Source organism: Zosterops lateralis (assembly GCF_965231275.1).
Source record: "Zosterops lateralis genome assembly, chromosome: 1".
In the NCBI taxonomy this organism is placed as follows: domain Eukaryota; kingdom Metazoa; phylum Chordata; class Aves; order Passeriformes; family Zosteropidae; genus Zosterops; species Zosterops lateralis.
This window is the reverse complement of record NC_139762.1, coordinates 24,782,911-24,804,728: the sequence shown is the minus strand read 5'-3', so window position 1 is coordinate 24,804,728 and position 21,818 is coordinate 24,782,911. Positions and strand designations below refer to the sequence as shown.

The following is a 21,818-nucleotide window of genomic DNA, read 5'->3' as shown; positions in this document are numbered from 1 at the left end:
TTATTACCTGGCCCTCAAGATTCACTGTATCTCTACCTAAAACTTCAAGTCTATGAGTTTTAAGCTGTTTCCAAGCTCTTGAAGTGTCGTAGTCAATTTTTTAATTAACAACACTGAAGGAAAACATTGATCTTCTAGCTGCTTTCTCAACTGTAACACGCCATAGAGGTCAGAGAGTGCATCCTTTGCTGATGTAAAGCATGGTAAGAAAATCATCTGTCATGTGATCCCAAACTTTCACAGCATTTTTTGGACAGCAAACAAAAGGATTCATCATTTTCTAAGGAGACTAAAGTTGATAGAAGGAACCTTGAGTGAAGCAATATTTTCTGTGGTGCCAGATGACTTTTTTCCTTTAGGCATGATTCAAGAGAGTTTTTAAAGAGAAAACCCAGTCCTATGCAGCATGTTTGTATTTCAGCTACTGGGTGCTTATGCAATGCAATAAAAGAGGCGAAAAATGCAATAAGATTCTTATCTTGCAACAGAATCCTTTGAATAATTAGTCTCTGATAAACAGTGGTTTGAAGTACTGGGAAAGTACTCTATACAATAAATACAAGAACACCTTTAGCTTTTAACTGCAACTATCTGGTTTTCTCTGAATGGCAGGTGTTATGGCAAAGCTGTTACTCATAACCGTTAAGAGCTTTCAAGGACTGTGGAAACAATATGTAAACGCACACTTGGAAAGAAACCAGTCTAACTTCTGACTTCAGATAGACTTATGAGAAGCCTATTGTTCTTTGAAGAGTTTTTAAATTACTGTCCTAATAACTTTTGTGCTACATTACTACTGGACATCTCTGGGAACAGCTCTGCCCCCAAATGCAGAAACCTGAATTACTGATTTTGGTGTGCTTCAGTTTAGGAAATAGGAGAGTGGGAGTTTTTGGAACTGCGATTGTAAATCTGTGAATTGAACACTCCTTACAAGTTTTATTTTGAGGCATTAGTCTTTATTGGAATGGAGCTGTTTTTAGGTAAACTGAAACATTCAGTCATAGAATTAGTATGGAGAGGTTCACTACTGAACTGTGACAAAGGGCAGAGCTGGTTGATGTTTTCAGCTATGACATGAAAACAGATTAGTGAAGCAGAGAGATTTAAAAAGATTTCAGTAAGAGTTGCTCTTACACCAATAATGGACAGGCTGGATGAAGCAGGCTGTGAATACCTATCTCCTTTATTTGCTTCTGATCTTGCCTCTGGTTTGTTTTTTCTCTAAGTACTTAGAAAATATGTGCAGTAGATTATGACATGGCAAAGCTTTTACAAAATAAAGAAGTACTACATTAAGTATGTTAGTTGAGTGATAGAAATCTCAGAAGCATATCTGAGCTGATCAGTAATGAGGAACCCAAATAATTTACTGGATTCTGGTGGAAAGTTTCCACTGTCCTGTCCACAAAGCCAGAAATCTGAGTTCACCTTCTGCAGAAGAGTGAGGCATAGAGAATAGGGAAAGGAAGAAGGAGAAGGAGCTGTACACACCCTGGTCTTGCCCTGACATGGGAGTAGTGCTGTTCTCCCAGGTTTCTCAGCATAGAAGTACAAGTATTCAGTACAATTTTGTTCATAAATCGTCATTTATTAATTCTGATTTCAATATATATATTATCACAAAATATGCAGTTATGGAGCTCAATTGTCAGGTAATTATTTTGCCTTTTAATGTCATCTCTTTTTGAATACCTGGTGAAGTTTTGTCAGCGATGTTAGATCTTGTTCAGGGAAAAATATTTGATCTGTGTGTATACATGTATGTGCACCTAAATACACCCACGCTTGGAAGGTGATGCAATTTTCCATTGAAGTTTGGAATATTCTTAGCTAGGGAGAGGTAAATAATGGTTTTACTTAATTGTCATAAATAATGATAGTGACTCATGACAATGCTCTCTTGCAAAGGATCTGCAAAGTCTTCACACTGTGAAACAGGGAGAGGGGATTCATGTTAGCAATGGCTGGGTTGGTGCACACACTCGTTCTTATTTGCTCAGCTTTATGTGCTAAAAGCAAAGGCAGGGCCAAGAACTTCAACTGTGGGGGTTTAACCCCTAGTTCTAGGTATCAGGCAATTTCATTTTTCTTGTAAGTGTTAACAGTAGAGTAGGGAACTTAAGAGTACTATGCTTATACTATTCTCCTAGGCATACATTATTCATCACTGTCAGGGACTGCACTACAGAGATCTCTGTTCTGACTCAATAGAACTAGCTTTCTTTTTTTCTTTTTTCTTTTTTTCTTTTTTCTTTTTTTTTTCTTTTTTCTTTTCTTTTTTTCTTTTTTAATTAGCAGTTGCCATTATCTGGTACCTGAAATCTCATGTTTCCCCACTTGGTTGAGAAAATAGAAATGCAACATCAATGTTGGCTTTTAATAACCACAGCACATTGTTTACATTAGGCATGAAAACAAAATATAAATTTTCTAAAGCAGCTTGATGATAGCTGGAATACGCACTCAGAACTGACTATTCTATAATAGTGGTCATACAAGTAGGGAATATTGGCAGCTATCCACTGTACCTAATCTACTGCATAATTATATTTGATAGAAGCTTTTGGGTATGTGTAGATAATAAACTCATGTATCTATGAATCTGGAATGTTCCTAAAATGAGTTAGTGCATGCTCAACATTAGTTTCCCAAGCTTTTTCATACTGTAGTATTATATTACATTTACTAAATAGATTAAACTCTATTGCAGCCTTAAGGGATACAGTATTCCAGTGGACAAGCAAGAGGATTTATGGTAGGAATGTTGATTGATTTTAATAGAAGTTATGTGTGTAAATCTATGTGCAATGAAATCACATCATGCACTAAAGAATACCAGTAGAAGAGTTTTTATCCTGAAAACACAGCTGCCCATATTTGCAGAGCCTAATTTTCCTTTAAAACAGCAGACAGCAACATTTTATACCCAGTACAGTTATCTACATGTCTTCAGCATGCATTGCATTTTATGCCTGCTCTAGAAATACTGAGGTCTAAACAAATTTGCACTATAATAAAATCAGTAACAGTTACAATTTGGATTCAATGACACTGTATTTCTCAGTCTCTGTTATGGACAATATTAAAGAATTGTTTACCGGAAGCTATCAGTTCTACCCAATGGCACCACGGTGATATGAATAATCCACAACAGCCTCCATTCTACTCAGAAAGAGAATTATTTTTCAAGATTGTATAGGTTGAAGAGCTGAGAAGGGACTCATAACAATGAGAATAATATAGTAATTTTTTTAGGCAGTGTAACAAACAATGTAGAAAAATATATCTTTAATAGAGTTTTGAATGTAAAGTGCATGGCTATTTTAGGTGATGTGGTAGGTACTTATATTGGCATCACTTACCAATATTCACAACATTGTGTTTGTGTTTTATGGCGATTTACACGAGTGTCATCACTGGATACCCAATCCAAATAGCAAATCATACTGGCTAGTATAATTTGTTGTCATTACTACTAATTTTGATTGTTCTTAAAGTTTCATCTTCTTTTTTATCCCACTTTTTAATCCATGGAATTGTGTAAGGCAGACTGCATTTTCCCCTTTGAAAATCATTGCTATGTATTTACCAGGTAACTGGAAAAAACAGAGGTGGGTGCACTGATGTGACACCATAGACAGAATGAACAGCACTAAACACTTGCTATTAAATGCAGAGAACAGTTAGCCACAGGGTCTCCACATTCCCAGTGCTTTTTCAGAATACATAAAGTTAAAATCTTATTCTATCATAGCTGTTGTTGGTGATTATATGCTCTTACTGTGTTTGTACTCAGGAATGGTGCATTATCAGAAGCACATACAACTAAATGGGAGATGATCTCAGAATGACTTAGTCCACCCCAGTTCTCTGGAACAGAATTAGATCATTCCCAAAAGATTTTTAACTCCTGTGGTTGCCTGATCCTATGCTAGAATACTTGTACTTAACTGTATACTCGCCTTTAAAAGGTGTTTCTTAAAGCCTAACATAAGTCTGTGCTGTAAATTAATACAATTGTTTCTTATAAGGATCAATAACCAGCACAGATCCGATAGTCAGGTTGGATGGGGCAACAACCTGGCCTAGTGGGTGGTGTTCCCGCCCATGGCTAGATCATCTTTAAGGGACTAGATGATCTTTAAGGTCCATTCCAATCCTTAAATGTTCTATGATTCTGTGGTAGACCAGCATAAATCTATCAATGATACAATGTAACTCTCAGTTATTTCTACCAAAGAAAACTCTGTTCCCTGTTGCAGCAGTGAGCAATTCCTTAATCCCCTTCATCACCTGACTGATAGGACCGATGCTGCTTGAGAGGTTTAGACATCAGTGTCTCACCAAGTCCTGGCAGTGTCGCACTATTCATTTCTTCTGCAGTCAACTGCTACATAGTTTCATCTTAATTTTCATTACATTTATATTTACTGACTGACACCAGAGATCATATGTGGTCATATTTCTGTTTGATTGTTTGGCTAAATATTCATTAATTTACAGGGGCACCATACTTCGGGCAGGTTCCTTTCTCATATGCCAGTTTTTATAGCATGCTATCAAAAATGTTACTACATTTTTCATTAAGCAGAAGCAAATAAGCCATTTCTCTCCAAAATGGGACAATATAGATGGCATGCTGTAGTTCTGGGTGAACTGGCAATTTCCAGATCAAATTTACTTAATTCCCAAGTGCAACACAAAAAAGGCTTATGGGCTATCAACCACATAAATGCCATGTGGTCTCTGGGGTAATGTAGGTTCTTTCTGCATGACAGAAGGAAGCCCACACTTGGAACATGATTAAGAACCTGTTTTATTCTTTATCCACATTCAAAGTCTACTCCCTTTCTGTGAAACACTGACAGAGGAAAAATTTATAAAATCTTGGTTTAGTCACTGTTACCAACAGATAAGACTAAGCTTATTTGGCACCAGATCAGCTGAGTATAGTCCTGTTTTCTGTGACCAGCTTTCCTGATCATAGCTACATTCTAAACTAAGTCATATTCTGAGTCATTTTTTAAGATGTGAATGACACAAAAGGTTTAGGATTATGGCATACAAATGAAACAGAGTGTTCTTTCAAAGTTTCTGTAGATAACTTCATTTTCACAGCAAAAACTGTCTCTGCTTCTTTTCTACACTGAATGGAAAACAGAGATTAAGAATAAGCATTCTGCAAATGGCATGAAGAAAGAAAGATACATCCATGTAATGAGTGCATAGACACAGATGTAAATACACTCACCTGAGCATATGTAAAAGTCACTAAAACAAATAGAGCTGAAAGGAGGAGGGAAAAACCTCACCTATGCCAAGTATTGCCACAAGGAAGTTTAGAATATAAAACCAATGAGCAATGACTGCAAATTAGGTGAAACACTTGGAAGTAAGTAAAACACGGGTCCCTTCTCCACTATGTCCCTCAATTGTTGGCTATTGCCACCTTCAGGGTGGCTGATATTTCTGCCCCAATGAGCCTCCTTTCAAAAAAATCTAAATCTTGAGGCCAAGACAGATACCCTTTCAGCTCTGGGCTGAAAGGAAAAGTGCCAGTGAGAGACCACAGATGGGGGATGGCATCAGGTCCTTGGGACCTCGTGCTTCACGCCGAGGAGTCCCAGGATGAACTGGCAGTGCCCATCTCAACAGATTCTGCTGGCTTGTTTCCCCACTGTCACTCCTGTTAGGGATTTGGATTACCTAGCAGCTTCCACAGTGGCACAGCCTGGCTGCCAGCCCTGTGGCATAAAACACACCACCAGGACCCCATTGCCTTTGACACCGTCTGCAGTATGTATACTGTATCTACCCCTGTGCAAGATCATAGCATCAGGGCTGCAGGTGAAGATCCATCTTCTTGCTGTACTCTTTCACTGCTGTCCTGCAGTGTGATTTTCAGTGAATCTGTTCCCTCCCCTATCCTTCCATTTCCCTGGCTCTGACTGTAAGCTGTTTGGTGCAGGCTGCCTTTTTCAGTATGAAGCTGCACAGTGTGGAGTCCAAGAAAGGACCCAGTTCTGAGCTAAATCTTCAGGGAATGAAGCAAATACAGATAGCAAGCTGTTTTCTTCACAGCAAGTATACATTTTGCACTTGATCACCCATTGCACAATAATTCCTGTAATTCCCAAAAGTCAGCTTTCTGAAGACAGTCAGTGAAATTCACTGGCTCTTGCCTTAAGTGCTGGATGGTAAAATACAGATGGATTCTCTCAGGTGCATTCCTAGGAGTATACAGACTATTGGCACTAATGGGCTTGTGTTAGCTGTAGGTGTGCTCTTCTCACGGCAACTTTCATGGCCACTTCTGCCACCAGTAATTGCTAAAGCACATACAAACAAATATGGGGAAATATGTGTGTGCTTAAACCCTGACATTATGTTATGGTCCTTTGTACTAACAAAGGACCCCACAGTATAGTTTATTACTGTAAAAACAGAAAGATACAATTTGTAAAACAAAATTATCAGCTATAAACAAAGGCTCTGATTGAAAGAAAAATAAACTAAACAATCATATTGTAATTGGCTTAGATGCCTTAATCAGTGCCAGTTATGCCGTGGCTGCTATGTTTTATATGGATTACATAGTACTTTCTCTCACTTAAATTAGTTAAAACATTGTGTGAATGTTAATGACTTATTTGTATGTAAATATGTTAGTAAAAATGTTAGAATTTTTATGTGTTCAACTAAGAAATAACATTTGAAAAATATTTTTGTATTTCACATTGGAATTAATTCTTAGCGTTCAGTTATATCATCTTTCTCATTGTGCCTATGCTTCACTAAAAGGAGCTTTAAAATATGTAGTATATATTTATAATCCATTTTCACACAGATGTAACAAGGCTAATGAGAATAATTATTTCCCAAATTTGGTATTAGATGTGGTCTGAAATATCTTTTCAAGAATAATATTCTATGCAGTATAATTACTACTTTTTTTGTTTAGAGAACCTATTTTGGCTTGCTAAAGGGAACTTCTAAAAAGTGATACTTTATGCTAACATTTTAAAACAAATTCTAAATATTCAAATTCACAATAATTAACTGATGTATCTCTGCTACAACAATAGTTGATCTCCCATCAGTTCTAGTGTTTTCTTGAGGATAAATGCCTAGAAAAACAGGCTAAAACAATTTTACCTGAGAATGAAGATGCAAGCTAATAAACAAAACCCGACAATAACACTCAAATAAAAGCAAACTATTTTCCACAATCTTTATGAAAATTTGTTCTTTGAAAAGGAAGTTTCATGTTGTTCTGCAGAGCACTTCTTATAAGATCAAACTGTGATTTGAACCTCAGCTGTTCCAGAAATACAGATTAAATGCACAAAGCAAAACAATACATTGTGTCTCATCCCTTCTGAAAGTCTTGGTCTATTCATCACAATTCTTGGTATTGCCCACCACTAGCAGCTTCTTTTAATCAACTGCTTTTTACTCATTCTGGTAATTGCTTGTTATCCATTTCCACACCACTGGCTTATTCATTATTTCCAGCAAAACAGTACAGACCTCATTTTATGAAAGCGATTTGTATACAGCTCATAACATAATTTCTTTGTAATTTTAATGGAGTTTGATTGAAGTTTTATTTAAATAATATATTAGAATTTTCCTTTCTAAATTCATTTCAGTATAAGTGGATTCTCTCTTTCTTGATTTCTTTGAAATCGTAGTGATTGAAAAATAAATTGAAATGAAAAGTATTGAAATTGAAAAGTATTGAAAATCATAATTTCACAAAGAAGAATTTGATGTAAAATCAGAAAACAGTGATGCAGAAAGAAATTTCTTCCTCTTTCAATACTCATTCCCAAATTTTTGTATTTCTAGAACAAAAAATACTTTAGAGTTACTTAAGTGTAGAATAGCTACAAATGGTAGTCAGAATTAATTTTGTAACAATATTTAATAAGCTTTTAAAAACATTAATTTCCAAAAATAGCTATAAATTTCTAAAAATTAAAATATTGTCAGCTTCAAAAGAAATAAGGGTTTTCTTAATTTCTCTATGGAAAACCTTCCATTTTTGATAAAAGGTTAATGTATTCTTACATCTTCTAAATTAGAAATGTTACAAGAGGCATGTTGCTTTCGCAAACATAAAAGATTAAACCTTTTTAAAGGTTGTTATGGAAATATCTATTATTCACAGTGTACTTTTTATGTACAAAAAGTACAAAATGTATATTGTTTGAAACATCTCCTTGATTTTGAACTTTAAAACAAATGTAGTAGAATTTATATTTTCAAACAAGTCTGACAATTCAGGTAAGTAATTTCAGCCTCTTCTCAACAAATTGTTTTTAATACCATATGTTTTGTCTGTTGTTTATATTTAATCATATTTGGAAATTTTGTTCTAAAATAATTTAACTTGTGAAAATTGAGAAAATTAGTTTAGGTAATTTTACAGATTTGTATAGCTTCTTTATACTTTGGGAGACAGAGTAGTTTGACTACTTCAGATAGGGAGGAAAAAACTTAGTCACATCATTTTTTTTTAAAGTCCTTCAAAAACCTCTGAGGAGCATATAAAGCCATATTAACTCTGGGGCACTTTTCCGTTATAAATTCATTCAGTTTGACAGTATGAACATATAATCCCCCATGGCAATCTCTCCTGACATCACCACACAGAAAGGCAGCTAGAAGTTTTAAAGGACGGAACAGTTACATATACTTCCCAAAAATTGGGAGAATTTGGGATGAAAAGGTGATCATGCATTGAACACTGTTTAGTAGAAGAATGATAAACCAGCACATTTGGGCACAGAAGTAAATATCAGGGTACTGTAGAAATCTTTTGTCTATCTTCATCCTGAATGTGAGGCTGTATATTTGTCTGGCCAAAGGACCCGGTGCCCCTCAGCCCCTCCTTGCAAAAGAGCCTGACAGGAGTTTAAAGATCCAGAGATCTTCAGGGGGAGCAGCAACCAAGGCTTTACTTCTCCCTCCCAAAAGTGAAAGGAAAGGAAAGGAAAGGAAAGGAAAGGAAAGGAAAGGAAAGGAAAGGAAAGGAAAGGAAATTACAAAACAAGAAAATGAAGGGAGATAGTGTACATATGAACCTCATAATATGATGTGATTTTTCACATCTTTTAAGAACAAATATTTGATCTGTGTGTTTGAATCTGTGACACTTTTACATTTAAATATCATGAGGTTTGCTGTTAACTTCAGCATATTTTTCTGAAAAATCATGGACTTCAGAAGTTGATGAGGAATTTCTGTGATTTAAACGAAAATATATTGTGAGTATAAATTAAATTCTTGAAAAGTATGCACGGTCTCCTGCAAAAACTCTCATGCCACTGCCCTTTTCCTTAAAGGTGAGTGGTACCAGCTTCCTCTTTTCTCTGGAGGAAATCAGGGGTCTCCCTTCTGCCCTCAACCAGTTTCCCCTTGCTGGCCCTCCGGGTGCTGCTTCTAAACCTCTTAGCAATAGGAAGGGCATGTGGAATTGCTGGAGTCAGTTTTGAAGTCAGTTTTTATTTAACCTATAGGATTTCATATATGCTGGTTAGCACTGTAAGCCCAGATAGAGTAATTATATGCTTCTTTCTGATATGGATTATTTTCATTTGTACAATATTACATTGCCTTTTTTTTTTTTTTTTTTTTTTTTTTTTTTTTTTTTTAGTTTTTAGTTTTTCTAAATCAGTGTAGAGCACCAAGTTCTAGACCGACACTTTTCGTAGTTATAAAAATACTTAGTTAAATTACACTTCTCACTGTAAAAGGGGATTTCAGTCCATTCCTTCCTAGTTAAACAGTGTATGAGGTGGTTCAGGAGCTGTATCATAATCATCCTTGAGGTCCAGAAGAGCATGTGCTAGAGGGTACGGTACCTGCTAGAGGGTAGGGTACCAGCTGGGAGAACTGGGAACTTGGCCATATGCTTTTTCTCCATGGAGACGGAGTTGATTGGTATTTGTTTTGTGATTTTTTTCCCCCTGAACTGAATTTCAGTATTTGCAGGAATTGGCTGCATACAGAATATTCTCTGCATCAGAAAATGGGCTGCCCATGCACCCTACTCCTCCCCACATCCTGCTCTCCCTGCCCCCCTGCCCCGGGCGTCTTCAGCAGCAATTCTGTCAGGGAAAAGACTGTGCTGTGATTGGGGGTTCTTCAGCAATGAAGTTTCTTGATGCTTCCTGAAAGCATTCATGGGCGCTTACTTCCTGCCAGAGCTCTGCGCTGCCTGTGAATGGAAACTAGCAAATTAAAAAAAAAAAAAAAAAAAAAAAAAAAAAAAAAAAAAAAAAGGGGGGGTGGGGGGAATCAGAAATAAAAGAATTCGCGTTTTTCTGGACGGGGAAAAAAAAAAAAAAAGTTATATCCCATGATGGAGGCGTGGGGGGAAAACCGAAACCCCAGAAGGGTTATTTCCCAGCGGCTCGCACGCCGAGCTCCAGGAATGAGTCAGGCTCTCAGTGCTGCCGCAGCCGGCGGAGCCCTCGCCCGTGCAGCGCCGAGCGCGGCGGGGCCGGGCCGGGGCCGGGGCCGGGCAGGGCCTGCGGGACCCCCCGGGGCGCTCGCCCCAGGCCGTGCCTGCCCGCGGCGCTCGCGGCGACCCTTGCGGTATGCGGCTGCCTTTGGCAGGGGCACATGAAGGATTTCATTGAGTGTGAAGACAGAGAGCAGAGACAGAAAGCAGAAGGAGGCGGCTGCAGCCTTTGTAGTCGGGGAGGAATGCGGAAATGTTGAAGCACTATGTCAAACTTTTTTGAAACGGGGTCAAGTCACATTCAGCCAGCGTGGGAAAGCAAGGGAAAAAAAAAAAGTTGAGGAGAGGGGAAAAAAAAAAAAAAAAAAAAAAAAGGCAGCAAGCTGCTGCTGCTCCCAGGCAGAACAGAGGCCGGGGGAGCGAGCGAGGAGCGGCAGCGCAGCGCCGGGGCAGCGGCGGAGCCCAGGGCCGGTGCCCGAGCCCCGCACCGCGGGCTGCGGCCGGCGGGGCTGAGACCGCGGCGCTGCAGCTCCCGGGGGCCGCCGGTTTTATTTTGCGTTTTCCTTTTCCCCGGGCAGGGTGGGGGCGGGAGGAGCGGGCCGGGGGACGAGTGCGAGCTCCTTCTGCGCCAAGGTGCAGCCCGGCGGTAGCGGCGGCAGAAGATGCGAGCCGAGGGCGGCCGAGCCGCGGAGCAGCTACCTGTGTGGCCCGGGCGGCCGCTGCCGGGACCTGCCGGAGACATCGCCATGTGAAGGGGCAGACCCCGGGCCGGCTCTCCACCCCGCCTCGCTCAATGGGAGGTTTGTGTTAGAAGAGGACTCACCCCCTCCCTCCCCCCCCCCCCCCCTCCACCCCCCGGGGCTGAGGATTATTTGGGGAACCGGTGGCGGTGCAGGCGGCCGCGGCGCACACCAGGTAACGCGGGGCGCCCATGTGCTCCGCGCACCCGGCCCCGCGGCGTGGCCCACACGCCGCCCCCTCCCCGCCCGGCCCCGGAGCCCGCACGGCGCGCCCCCCCCTCCCCGCGGGCGGCACCGCGGACGCGTCCCTTGGGCGGCCGGGCCGGGGAAGCGCGCCCCGCGGTGCCGCCGCAGCCGCCTCGGGCTCGGTGCGGGGGCGCGGAGGGGCCCGCGGGGGAAGGGGTGCCCTCGGGGGGAGCCGCCGGAGGGGTTCCCTCGGCGTCCTGCCGAGCGGCGAAGCCGGCCCCCCCTCCCCGCCCCGTCCGCTGAGAGGAAGCGCAGGGACGCGGCTCCCCGCGCGTCCCCCCGCCGCCACCCCCCGCCGCCTGCGGGGCGCCCGCGGAGGGGATCTCGGCGGCGCGGCGGGGGCAGCGGCGGCCGGGGGCAGCCCCGGCGCCCCGCCGTGCCCGGGGAGGGCGAGCACGGGTAAGTTTCCACGCGGCCGCGCCGGGGCAGAGGCCCGCCGGCCCCGCCGCCACGCACGCGCGGCGCCGCTGCCCGCCGCTCGGGGGCGCCCTGCTCGCGGCGCGGGGCGGGAGGGGCGCGGGCGGCCGCGCCGGGGGCTCGGGGCGGGCGGGGATCCCCCCACACCGGGCTCGGGAGGGGGATGTTCCGCACGCCGGGCTCGGGTAGGGATCCCCCGCACACCGGGCTCGGGCGGGGGATGTTCCGCACGCCGGGCTCGGGTAGGGATCCCCCGCACACTGGGCTCGGGCGGGGGATGTTCCGCACACCGGGCTCGGGTAGGGATCCCCCGCACGCCGGGCTCGGGGCGGCCCGCGCTCCGTGTCGCCCGGTGATGCTGCAGGCGGGGGAGGCAGGGCTGCCCGGTGGCTGGGGGTGGCAGCTGTGCTGGGAACTGAAGCCGAACGAGGCGGGGAGCTGCCTCTGGCTGCAGCCGAGGAGAAGGGATGAGCGCTGGGCACGGATTTCCTTCAGATTGCGATTTTCATCTAAGGTGCAGAATAGCGTGGAGCTCTGTGCTTGAATTCCACTTAAGTAAGTCAGAATCCCCGACTCACCTATTTGGAACTCATTCATTCTAGCACGGCAAAAGTGTGGTGTAGGAGAGGGCTACAGTCATGGCGATCACTGTATTGCTGTATTAATAAGGGTCAGGGGAAAGGAATTGATGTGGATCTTTGTGAGGGGAGAGGATTTGCCCAGTCCTGCAGAAAGTGGATGAAACTGGATGCAGAAGGAAGTGCTTCTGCCCTCCAGCCTCATGCACTCTGCAGCAGAGCGTGCTGTTCCTGAAGACATCTTTGACCATGCTGCTTTGCAAAGAGCTGCCAGTGACACATATAACAGTGTCCACAGCCAACACCCTTGCTTGTTAACGAATTTGCTGAAGTGCATATTTCTGAATTTATTTCAGCACACAATGCTTCATAACATATTATTGTCATCTAAATAAGCATGTATTTCACCTCTGCATAGGTGCTTTGTTTCTTGCGATGTGATTGTGATCTGTTCATGAAGGGCTTAGCACAGGAGAGAGCAGACCAAGGCAGAAACCTCCAAATGCTATTATTTACAAGCAAGTGACAATAATACAGCAAAATACATATCCAGGACTCCACCACATTCAACGAAGAAAACTTTGAGTCCTGAAATCCTGACATAAGTTCTTGGACGTACACTTCTTTCACACATGCATGGTTAGCTCCCCATCACACATGTGTCACAGGGTCATCATCTTTAGCCCATTCTCAGTAAAACCCCTCAGCATGCTGTTGCTCTGTAGCCGAGTGACTGCCAGAGTGCCCGGCCTTCTGCTCAGAGCGTGATAACTTTGTAGTGTATCAGTCACTCTGAGACGTTGATACATATGTCACCCTCATGGGTCACATCTTCCTTTCCGTCAGGATTTTGCTTTGCATATAGCTATCTACTGTATTAGCTTAATTTTGGCAGGTTTTGAACAATGCAAAGTCATGAAGTAAACTGAACTAAACTCACTTTTCTTGCTTGGTTTGTCCTCAGATTTGTTTGGCTTTACACAGGCAATGCTCCCAAAGACTGTATGATAATTCCTGGTGGCCGAAAGAGGAGGCACATTGTGGCCAGTACAGAAAAGGAACAAGAGCAGGAGGGCAAGAGTTTCCTACGGCCTCTCTGGCAGAGGTACCAAGTGCGTGGCCATCTGCACCCGGGCAAAGTACTGGTTTTCAGAAAGTAGGTGAGACTGAGAGCCACCTCGAGGCACTTGGAGAGGAGGAAGAGGACTGGTGCCAGCATGGATAAGGACAGCACAAACCTGGCTGACCAGCAGTATGAATGTGTGGCTGAGATTGGGGAAGGAGCCTACGGGAAGGTGTTCAAAGCCCGAGACTTGAAGAACGGAGGTCGCTTTGTTGCGCTGAAGCGAGTACGGGTGCAGACCAGCGAGGAGGGGATGCCGCTGTCCACTATCCGAGAGGTGGCAGTTTTGAGGCACCTGGAGACATTTGAACACCCCAACGTGGTCAGGTGAGGAAGTGGGACCACTGTCCCAATCAGTAGGGTCTTGGGTATAATACATGAATTGGGTGAGTCAGAGTTTGGAGACATAAATGGAATGGACACTAGTTTGGGTTTGTGGCTGAAGTGAGCATTAAACTGTGTGCATGGAGTGTGGTTTGAGGTTTCAACAGGCCATGGTGCTGCCTGCCAGACCTCACCTCATCCCTGTGCATCGCCTCCCACACACACAAGCACCCATCTCCAGAGGCATAGGTGTGTGATTTAAGTGTTGGAATGGATGGGCAAGGTGCCATATATATCCTAGTTCCTCAGGCGTGAGAGAAAATTAAAAAAAACCCAACCTCTCCCTGGTTTTGTCTGAACTATTAGTACTGCCAGCTGCAGCTGATTTTTAGTAGCTCTGTTCATTATAGAAATAGCAAGAATGAGAGCAGTAGTGGAATGTGCATTTTGCATTTTTAGATGCTTTTATAGAGAGCTATATATTATCATGTTAAAGAGAAGCAACAGCTTAAGACTTCAAGCTTTTCAGGCAGCCTTATGGTTGAGTACTCTTTGGTACTAATTTTCTCCACGAGCTGCTGATTTGTGCTACCAAGAGGGCAAAAGTACAGGTGTCAGACCTTACTCACAAAATGGTGGCAGTGGCCCCAGGATGTCCTTTCTGTTGTGTCAATAGCGTAAATCCTGGATGAATGGCCTGTGCTCTCAGTGATAAGGCTAGCCCTACTGTAACCTCTTACATTTTTCTGTAGCTACAAACCTTCAGCAGCCTTCGAGAGTCTTTTATTAAAATTATGAACTTCAAGAAGTAAGTTTCACTTTGCAGATACCCAGATTGAAACTGGTCAGCATCTTGCTGGTGGTGCTATATTAGCAAGAGTATTTCCCATTCTTTGTGTTACTTGCGCACATATTACACAGCAAAAGGAAAACATTTTTGTACCTCACTAACACCAAGACTCTTTCAGTCTTAGAGAAATAGATACTCTGAACTTACAGGTGAATTTCAAAATGCCTTGCACATGTAATCATCTTTTTTTGTAGGGTCTGAGATCAGGGAGTGTTTATTAGGTGCAAGAGGAAAGATGAGACAGAAGAATAATATTTAAATTACGGAAGTCAATTGCTAGAGATGAATTAACTTTTGTTCATTTCAAGACAGTGTAATGTCACAGTCTCCTTTATCTCAAAACTGAATAGGCAAGCGTATGTGTTCTGAAATGCTGATCATGGAGTGCATGTCATCAGTCTCACTTTAGTGAGCAATGGGACACATACAGGCTGCAGCTTACACTTCCATTGCCCATCAAGCAAATCCACAATTCAGTTAATAACCATTATTTTGGCTGGCACCTGGTAATGCCTGAGGCTTAGTTGGTATACTTCAGAAGTGGACATCATATGTTTGATCACTGAATCAAGTGGCTTGGTTTAGAGGAGCACGCACTAAGTTCTTCCTTGGCAGTAGAGGAATAACTGGGAGTTGTCAAAATCTTTGAAATGCAGCCCATTAATTTATGGGAGAAAATGAGGACTTAGTTGTCCGAGTTTAGGCATTTATGTATTTGAAGCTAAATCTTGTTTGGGAATAATTGAACATAATACTTAAGATTTTTTCTACCACTGACATCTTTCCATATGATGTAAAAGATCTTTTTAAGAGCTTTCTAATATTGAATGCAGCTAAATAATGAAAATACAGTTCTTGTTTTCCGAAGAGCTATTTGATGAACTGACTATGCAACTGCAGGCTTCTTTTGCTTGATTTAAGTGCAGTTGAATCTCAATAGAGCATTGTATAAATACATTGAAGCTTCAGATATTTTTACAAGCTTGAATGAAAACTAATGCTCTGCAAAGCAGTGAGTATTTCAACTAGCAATATAAGAATATAATTTCAATATTAAAATCTGTGCCAGTGTGTTCCAGGTCCTCATAGTGGTGTTGTGAAGCCTGTACCTTTTTGGAATAAGCAGCATTTCAGACACAAGGGGCTGGTTGGTAATAGATCAGGGTGCCTAGGACACTGGTTGCACACCTTTTCCACAAAAAAGCATAAGATAAGCAGTTCCAAACATTCTTTCTTTTGATGAATGTGAGGAATGCTATTCAAAACCTCATTCTTTTGTCCTTATTTTTAATCTGTAGAGCAGATAGGAACCCTCTGGAGTGACCAGAATCATATCCTCTAAATGGAAGAATTGTTTGAAAACATTTAAATGTCTCAGTTCTGTTACAAAATATAGTAGAAGAGTTTGCAATTTATTGGAATTAAACATCTATTTTTGTATTATGCAAATATACTCAGAAAAGGAAATGCTATAACAGAAGTTCTGCAATTTTAAGCAGCTGATCTAATTGTACTTATTGAACATATTATACTCAAAATATTTTAATTGTTTGGGCATGCATTCTGGAAACTGCTATCATCGCCAGACTAATAAATAAAAACAATTCCAAATGCATTGTCTGCATACTGGCTTAAAATGTACATTGTTTTCACAGCACTGGGATAACAGCACAAATATTTTAAACCAAATATTTTTGATTTCGAGAGGACATCTACTTTGTTTCTGAATATTACAAGCAACTAGCCTGAGAGAACTATGTTGGAACTGCAAATACTGTGTTGTATCTGTTACCTGTGAGTAGTGGCGTGTGTGATCCATGAGTTGCTCAATGCAAACCAGCAGCCATTCAGTGAGTCAGAATGTAGACAGACTTTGTACAGATGAGCTGCAAAGGCCTTGTGCTCCACTGTGGTACTCTGGCATCAGCTGAAAGCAGAGATCACAGGCCACATGAACTTAGGCTGAGTGTCATTTCCAATTGGTAGCTCTGTGCTTCTCCAGAGAGTGCAGTAAGGATCTCAGCAGCCCAGGAGTTCTCTTTTGTCATGAAGTGGTGCTAAATGCAAAGAACAGTTTGGTAGGGAAGGACCCAGTACTTTCTAGGCATAGGTAGAGCTCTCTGTGGCTTTGCTGGTCATAGAACCAGGATTCAGGACTAGCATTGCTATTCCAGCCCAGGTTGGTCTTTTAACAGTTGTAGATTCAGTTCCTCTGAGAAATAGTTAGAGCCAAACTGGTTTCCAGTGCTTGGCACTAGGGAAGAGAATTTTCTCCATAAGGGAGAGATAGCACAGAATAATTTTAAGTATATTGATCATATTTTTCCATGCTACTGCTTGCTAGTTATGAGAGCTTTGTTTTGTGTTCCTTTGTTTCAAGTCTGTAATTTCCATATTTGTACAATGAAGAGATGCATTTTTCACAGCACAGTTGCTTTGACAAAGATAGATAATGAAATTACATAAGACTTCACTGCAGAATAAAGCAACACAGGCTACAAGAAGAGAATCAAAGGGAAATAAAATCTTCATCAGAACACTGACAGTAATGAAAATCTCTGTACTGTAATGGAAATAAGGAGGACTGATCTAAAATTTTTTAAGACTGTTAAGAATGGTGTATAGGTAGGCATGGGAAGAAGGCAGTTAAGATAATTGCTATGTGCTTAAAATCCTTTTGTGTTCACATTTACCCTTTTTATAGAGCTCCTCTCTGCCAGGACACCTTATTTTATTCTATTTATTTGCACAAAACAAAGTTAAAAATAGAATCTTCAAGAGTAAAGCTTACTGTAAATCAATCTGAAAATAGTTGTGTCGTGGGCTTGGAAAAGTCCCTTGTAGCTGGTAGAATGATCAAGGGGCTCCTCCAGCTCACCTTTTAGGTAATAAGATGTAATGCTTTAATAAAACTTTAATGTATACAGTAGGTAAATCTGGAAGAAGCTGGTCCAGCACTTACATAGCTTATTGCTAGTGTTCTAGTTGGGAAAAATGAAATATATGTAGATAAAGACCAGACTTTGCCAGGAATAAATGACCTATTAGATTCAGGAAATTCCTGTGTGTAAAACCCTGCTGCAAGATATGTGTAAAAATTCATCTTGTGATTATAATGGTAAATTCAGCTGTATCTTGCATTCATTTTATCTCTCTCCTGCTGGTAATCAGATGAATAATTTTCTCCATATCTTAATCATCATCAAACTGTGAATTTGCACTCTGGGAAGGTGATATGCAAGACAGACTACTGTAGTTCTTGGCATGCTTGTTTTCTGTCATATTTATATTTAACAGTTTTTAATAGCATTAAACCTTAAGCAGATTGAACAAAAATTCAAAGCTGTATATTTTTGCTTCCTGTCTCATAACTTTTCTTTTATAAATACAACTTCTTTAGTATTTTCATGGTTTAGTAAGTATTCAGTTGTAAAATAACCGAAATTGTATTGAAAATGACCTATTAAAATACAATCTAGTCTGGGTTGTTATTTCAAAGGTAAGTGTCAGAGATCTTGCCATTAAAAGTGATCATAACCATGCAGGAATTAAAAATCTTGATTATCTCCTTCCTGTTACTTTGCAGAATATGTGCCCCAGCTAATTGACTTAGGTTCAACAGAATGATCCACCTAACTGGAAGTCTTAATCTATTCCTCATTCTTTTTTGTATACAAATCAGTGGGCAGGAATACAGCAATTATGACTGTTTGCACAGTTATGCCGTGTTCGAGTTTTTATGTTATTTTATACCCATTGAACTATAAATGCCGCTGTAAACTGCTCTCTATGGTACAGGAGTCATGTCATGCTGCTTTTTCCCTGCTTTTGCAGTCCAGTGGTCCATGCTGTTGTCTCTTGGTTTGCACTTGAGCGCTTGGTGGAGCCCATCAAGTGATTGCCTTGGCAAGGCCACCTGAGTGTTGGGGAGAGAGAGTGGCGCACACGTCACTCCCCCATCCCTGCATGTGCTCACATAAAGACCAGCACTTGTTTGACCTTGCTCAGAGGTCCCAGAGGTGGATAAATGGCTTGAGACTTAAAATTTCCTCATACTTAGAAGGTCTTTTTATAAATGTCTTAAAGGTCACTGTCTAACCTGATAGAGCATTCAGAACATAGCTGCAGCAGATCATCCATACCTAGTTAACCTTTTGCAAGACAATTTGAGAATGTATTTGTTTTGCTTTTTTTCTGTTTGTTAAACTGAAATGATGGGGAAGCATACAGGGGGGAAAAAAATTCAAAAGGCAGTAGCTAATTTTATTTCTCTTTCTAATTTTTGGTGATGCTGATGTTGACTTCTGGCTTTATTACTGTACTGTTAATAAGTTGAAAGGATGATGTTCTCAAAATTATTGAGATGTTCCATCCTGTCAAGTGAAACATTTCTATTTTAGGGGGTGTTTGTCTCTAGTGAATTCTGCTTCCTTCCTTCTTTTTTCTGCCAAGCTAATGTTAAACTTCTAGTCTATGAGGTCATTCTTGCACAGTGTGCTGTATTGTGCAATACAATTTTTTTTTTTTTTTTTGTGTAGCATCACTAAGTATGGCATCTGGCAGGCCCCTAGAGACAAAGAAATGGTGATCTTCGCATTGCTAGTTAGAAAGATTGTCTTGCACACAGAAAGAGTAAAATAAGATACAGGGATGGAGTGAAGCGAAAGAAACTGAACTTGAAACTTGCCAAATATTTGGGTGGCAGATGAATCTCAGCTGAGGTAGAAATGGTGGATGAGTAATGGGAAGGAAAAACTGAATGAGCTTCAGAGTCAGTTTTAGTCTCACACAAACAGGATGGTCTTCAAGGCAGATGTGAAGACAGGAAATGCCTTGGCAAGGGAAAGGCATTTCCAGGCTGGAGAGCAGTTTTGGTCAGAATGCAAGGGAGATCATCCCTGCACTGACTGGCCACTGTGAGGGACACTGCAAAGGTCTTGGGGAGGAGGGGGCTGCCTGCCTGGAAGTACTGGCTTTTCTGATGGCTGGAGGGCAACGGGAGATGATGTGGTTGCCACTCACCAGGGCACATAGCACTTGGAGAAATTTGTTGTCAGAGGACACTGGGCAGGGGGGACATGAATGCTGGCCTGTCATTAACTGCTTGCAACCTTACAGTACACAGAATGAGCATGTACAGGGAAAACAAGGATATTCTTGCCAGTCATATGAATTGCTTGTTGGTTATAGATGTGATGATTTAATTTTAATATATGATCTGGCAGAAACAGGACAAGATAAAAGCATATCAGGAAGGAAGGGTTGAGTATGAAATGGACTTCTGAGCCTTAGGAAATTTAGTTTCTGGAGTGAGTACAAGACCATTTAAAAATATTTTATCTCATTATAAATCTAAGTTTTTTACAAAAAAAACACATGTTTCCAGTCTTTGTATGAGTAAATGTTAGTCATTTTAGATTATGTTCAGTGCTCCCTTCCTCCTTTAAATCTGTGTATGGTTATGTCTGTGCTGTTCTTGAAGAGATTTACGCTTGCTGGGTCCTGCCTGGAATGGAAAACCAATTTCTTCCACCACAACCATTGCTGGTGGCAGGCTGTGACTTCCAGGCAAGGGAATGGAGTGGAGTCCAGGATTCAAAACTGCATCTTTTCTTGAAAAGGTTTAGATGCCAGGAGAGTGGATAGTCCGCACTTACAGACAGGGACCAGGGTAGATTCATTGAGACTTTGCAGTTTGCTTCATGGTACTCACTTCTGGCTGAAGTATGGAAGAGCAGGGAGAAGAAAAGTTGCTTGCTTTGTGAGGGTTTAAAAGAGAGTGGGCTGGACCTGGAGTCTATGACTTAAAGCACTGACAAAGTCACTCAGGTGGGTTTGGTGGGATTTAAGCCGTTGTTTGAAGCTTAGGACAGGTCTAAGTGCATTATCCAATAGAAATAGCTACGATACTAAGAATGCACTGAATTTTAAAACATCTTTCTGAATAGAGTTCAAGGACAATATACATCAGAATATGAATCACAGATACTGATTCTTATTCATATATTAGATTACAGCCTTATTTCTGGAGAATATTTCTATTAAAAGTTAAAACGAATCATGCAGAATAGGTAATAAAGCTATGCTGACAGAGTAGTAACATGAATTTGACATCAAGGGTGATTATTTGTCATTGTAATAATTCTTAGGTGATGTAATTTAGTTCTGAAGTTTTAAAATTATTCCATAAAGTTTTGTAACAGTAAGCAAAACAGAAATTGTAGTTCATTCCAGAACTTTGCTGTATATTGAAGATTTTGTTTGCTTGGTATGAAGTCTAGTTATTTTCCAGTATTGCAGAACAAGTTGATTCTTAATGATCTAACAAATTATCAGAAGGTAAGTATGCCCATATACATATATAACTAAGCTGTGTTTCTCCACTTATACATATTCTTCATATCTTCTTATATTCTGAAAAATACTTCTAATTTTGCAGGCACAATTATTTAATAGCTATACCTTTGAAGTCTAAAGAATTTGTATTTAATAAATAAACCACTTCAGAATTTTCCAATGAGTGCTTTTTTCCATTGGGTCCTTTGACATTTTCCATTTGGGAAACTGCCATTTGGGAAGTTTTTGATGAGATGATTGTCAAAGAGTGGAAACATGACTGTTGATTTCCGAACTCTTTTCAAAATACCTCATTGCATCCAAATTATTGTATTGATTTGTATATTTATTTATTTATTTACCCTTTACCTTTGAAAATTTGTCCCATCATTAGAAAAAAAAAGGAAATAGTCTACTAAATAATCCCTTTAAAATCAGATCTTAAATTTCTAACGACACAGTTGTGTTTTCTTTACACAGAATAAAAAATGTTTTATATGAGTAGTAAGAAACTCTTCCATATGATGCTTTAGATGTCTTTTTAGGGTTTCAGAAGATGCGTTTCTATTCTCTGAAGTATCTTGCATGATTTTTAGAATGAGGTGAATGTTTCACACATTTAAATACAGGGTGTGCCAGTTTGCTGGTATTGGTAGAGTTGTCCTTGGGTGGATTTCTTATGACATACCTAGCATACAAACTACAAGCATAGCAAAAAGTTCTGTACTGT

At 41.1% G+C, this 21,818-nt stretch overlaps 1 protein-coding gene across 5 annotated transcripts in view; it reads left to right on the top strand.

The window, feature by feature from the left end:
* The first annotated feature begins 10,153 nt into the window (after positions 1-10,153).
* Positions 10,154-21,818, top strand: part of CDK6 (cyclin dependent kinase 6) — a 136,548-nt gene continuing 124,883 nt past the window's right edge. Inside the window, exons 1-2 of one of the 5 annotated variants that reach the window (XM_083860013.1) lie at positions 10,154-11,274; positions 13,420-13,905. In XM_083860013.1, the coding sequence (XP_083716139.1) occupies positions 13,673-13,905 (233 nt within the window). In that variant the 5' untranslated portion in view covers positions 10,154-11,274; positions 13,420-13,672. Of the gene's footprint in view, positions 11,275-11,329; positions 11,390-11,840; positions 11,860-12,325; positions 12,433-13,419; positions 13,906-21,818 lie in introns of those variants that run through there. The other 4 variants (XM_083860012.1, XM_083860016.1, XM_083860015.1 and 1 more) reach the window with 4 other exon arrangements.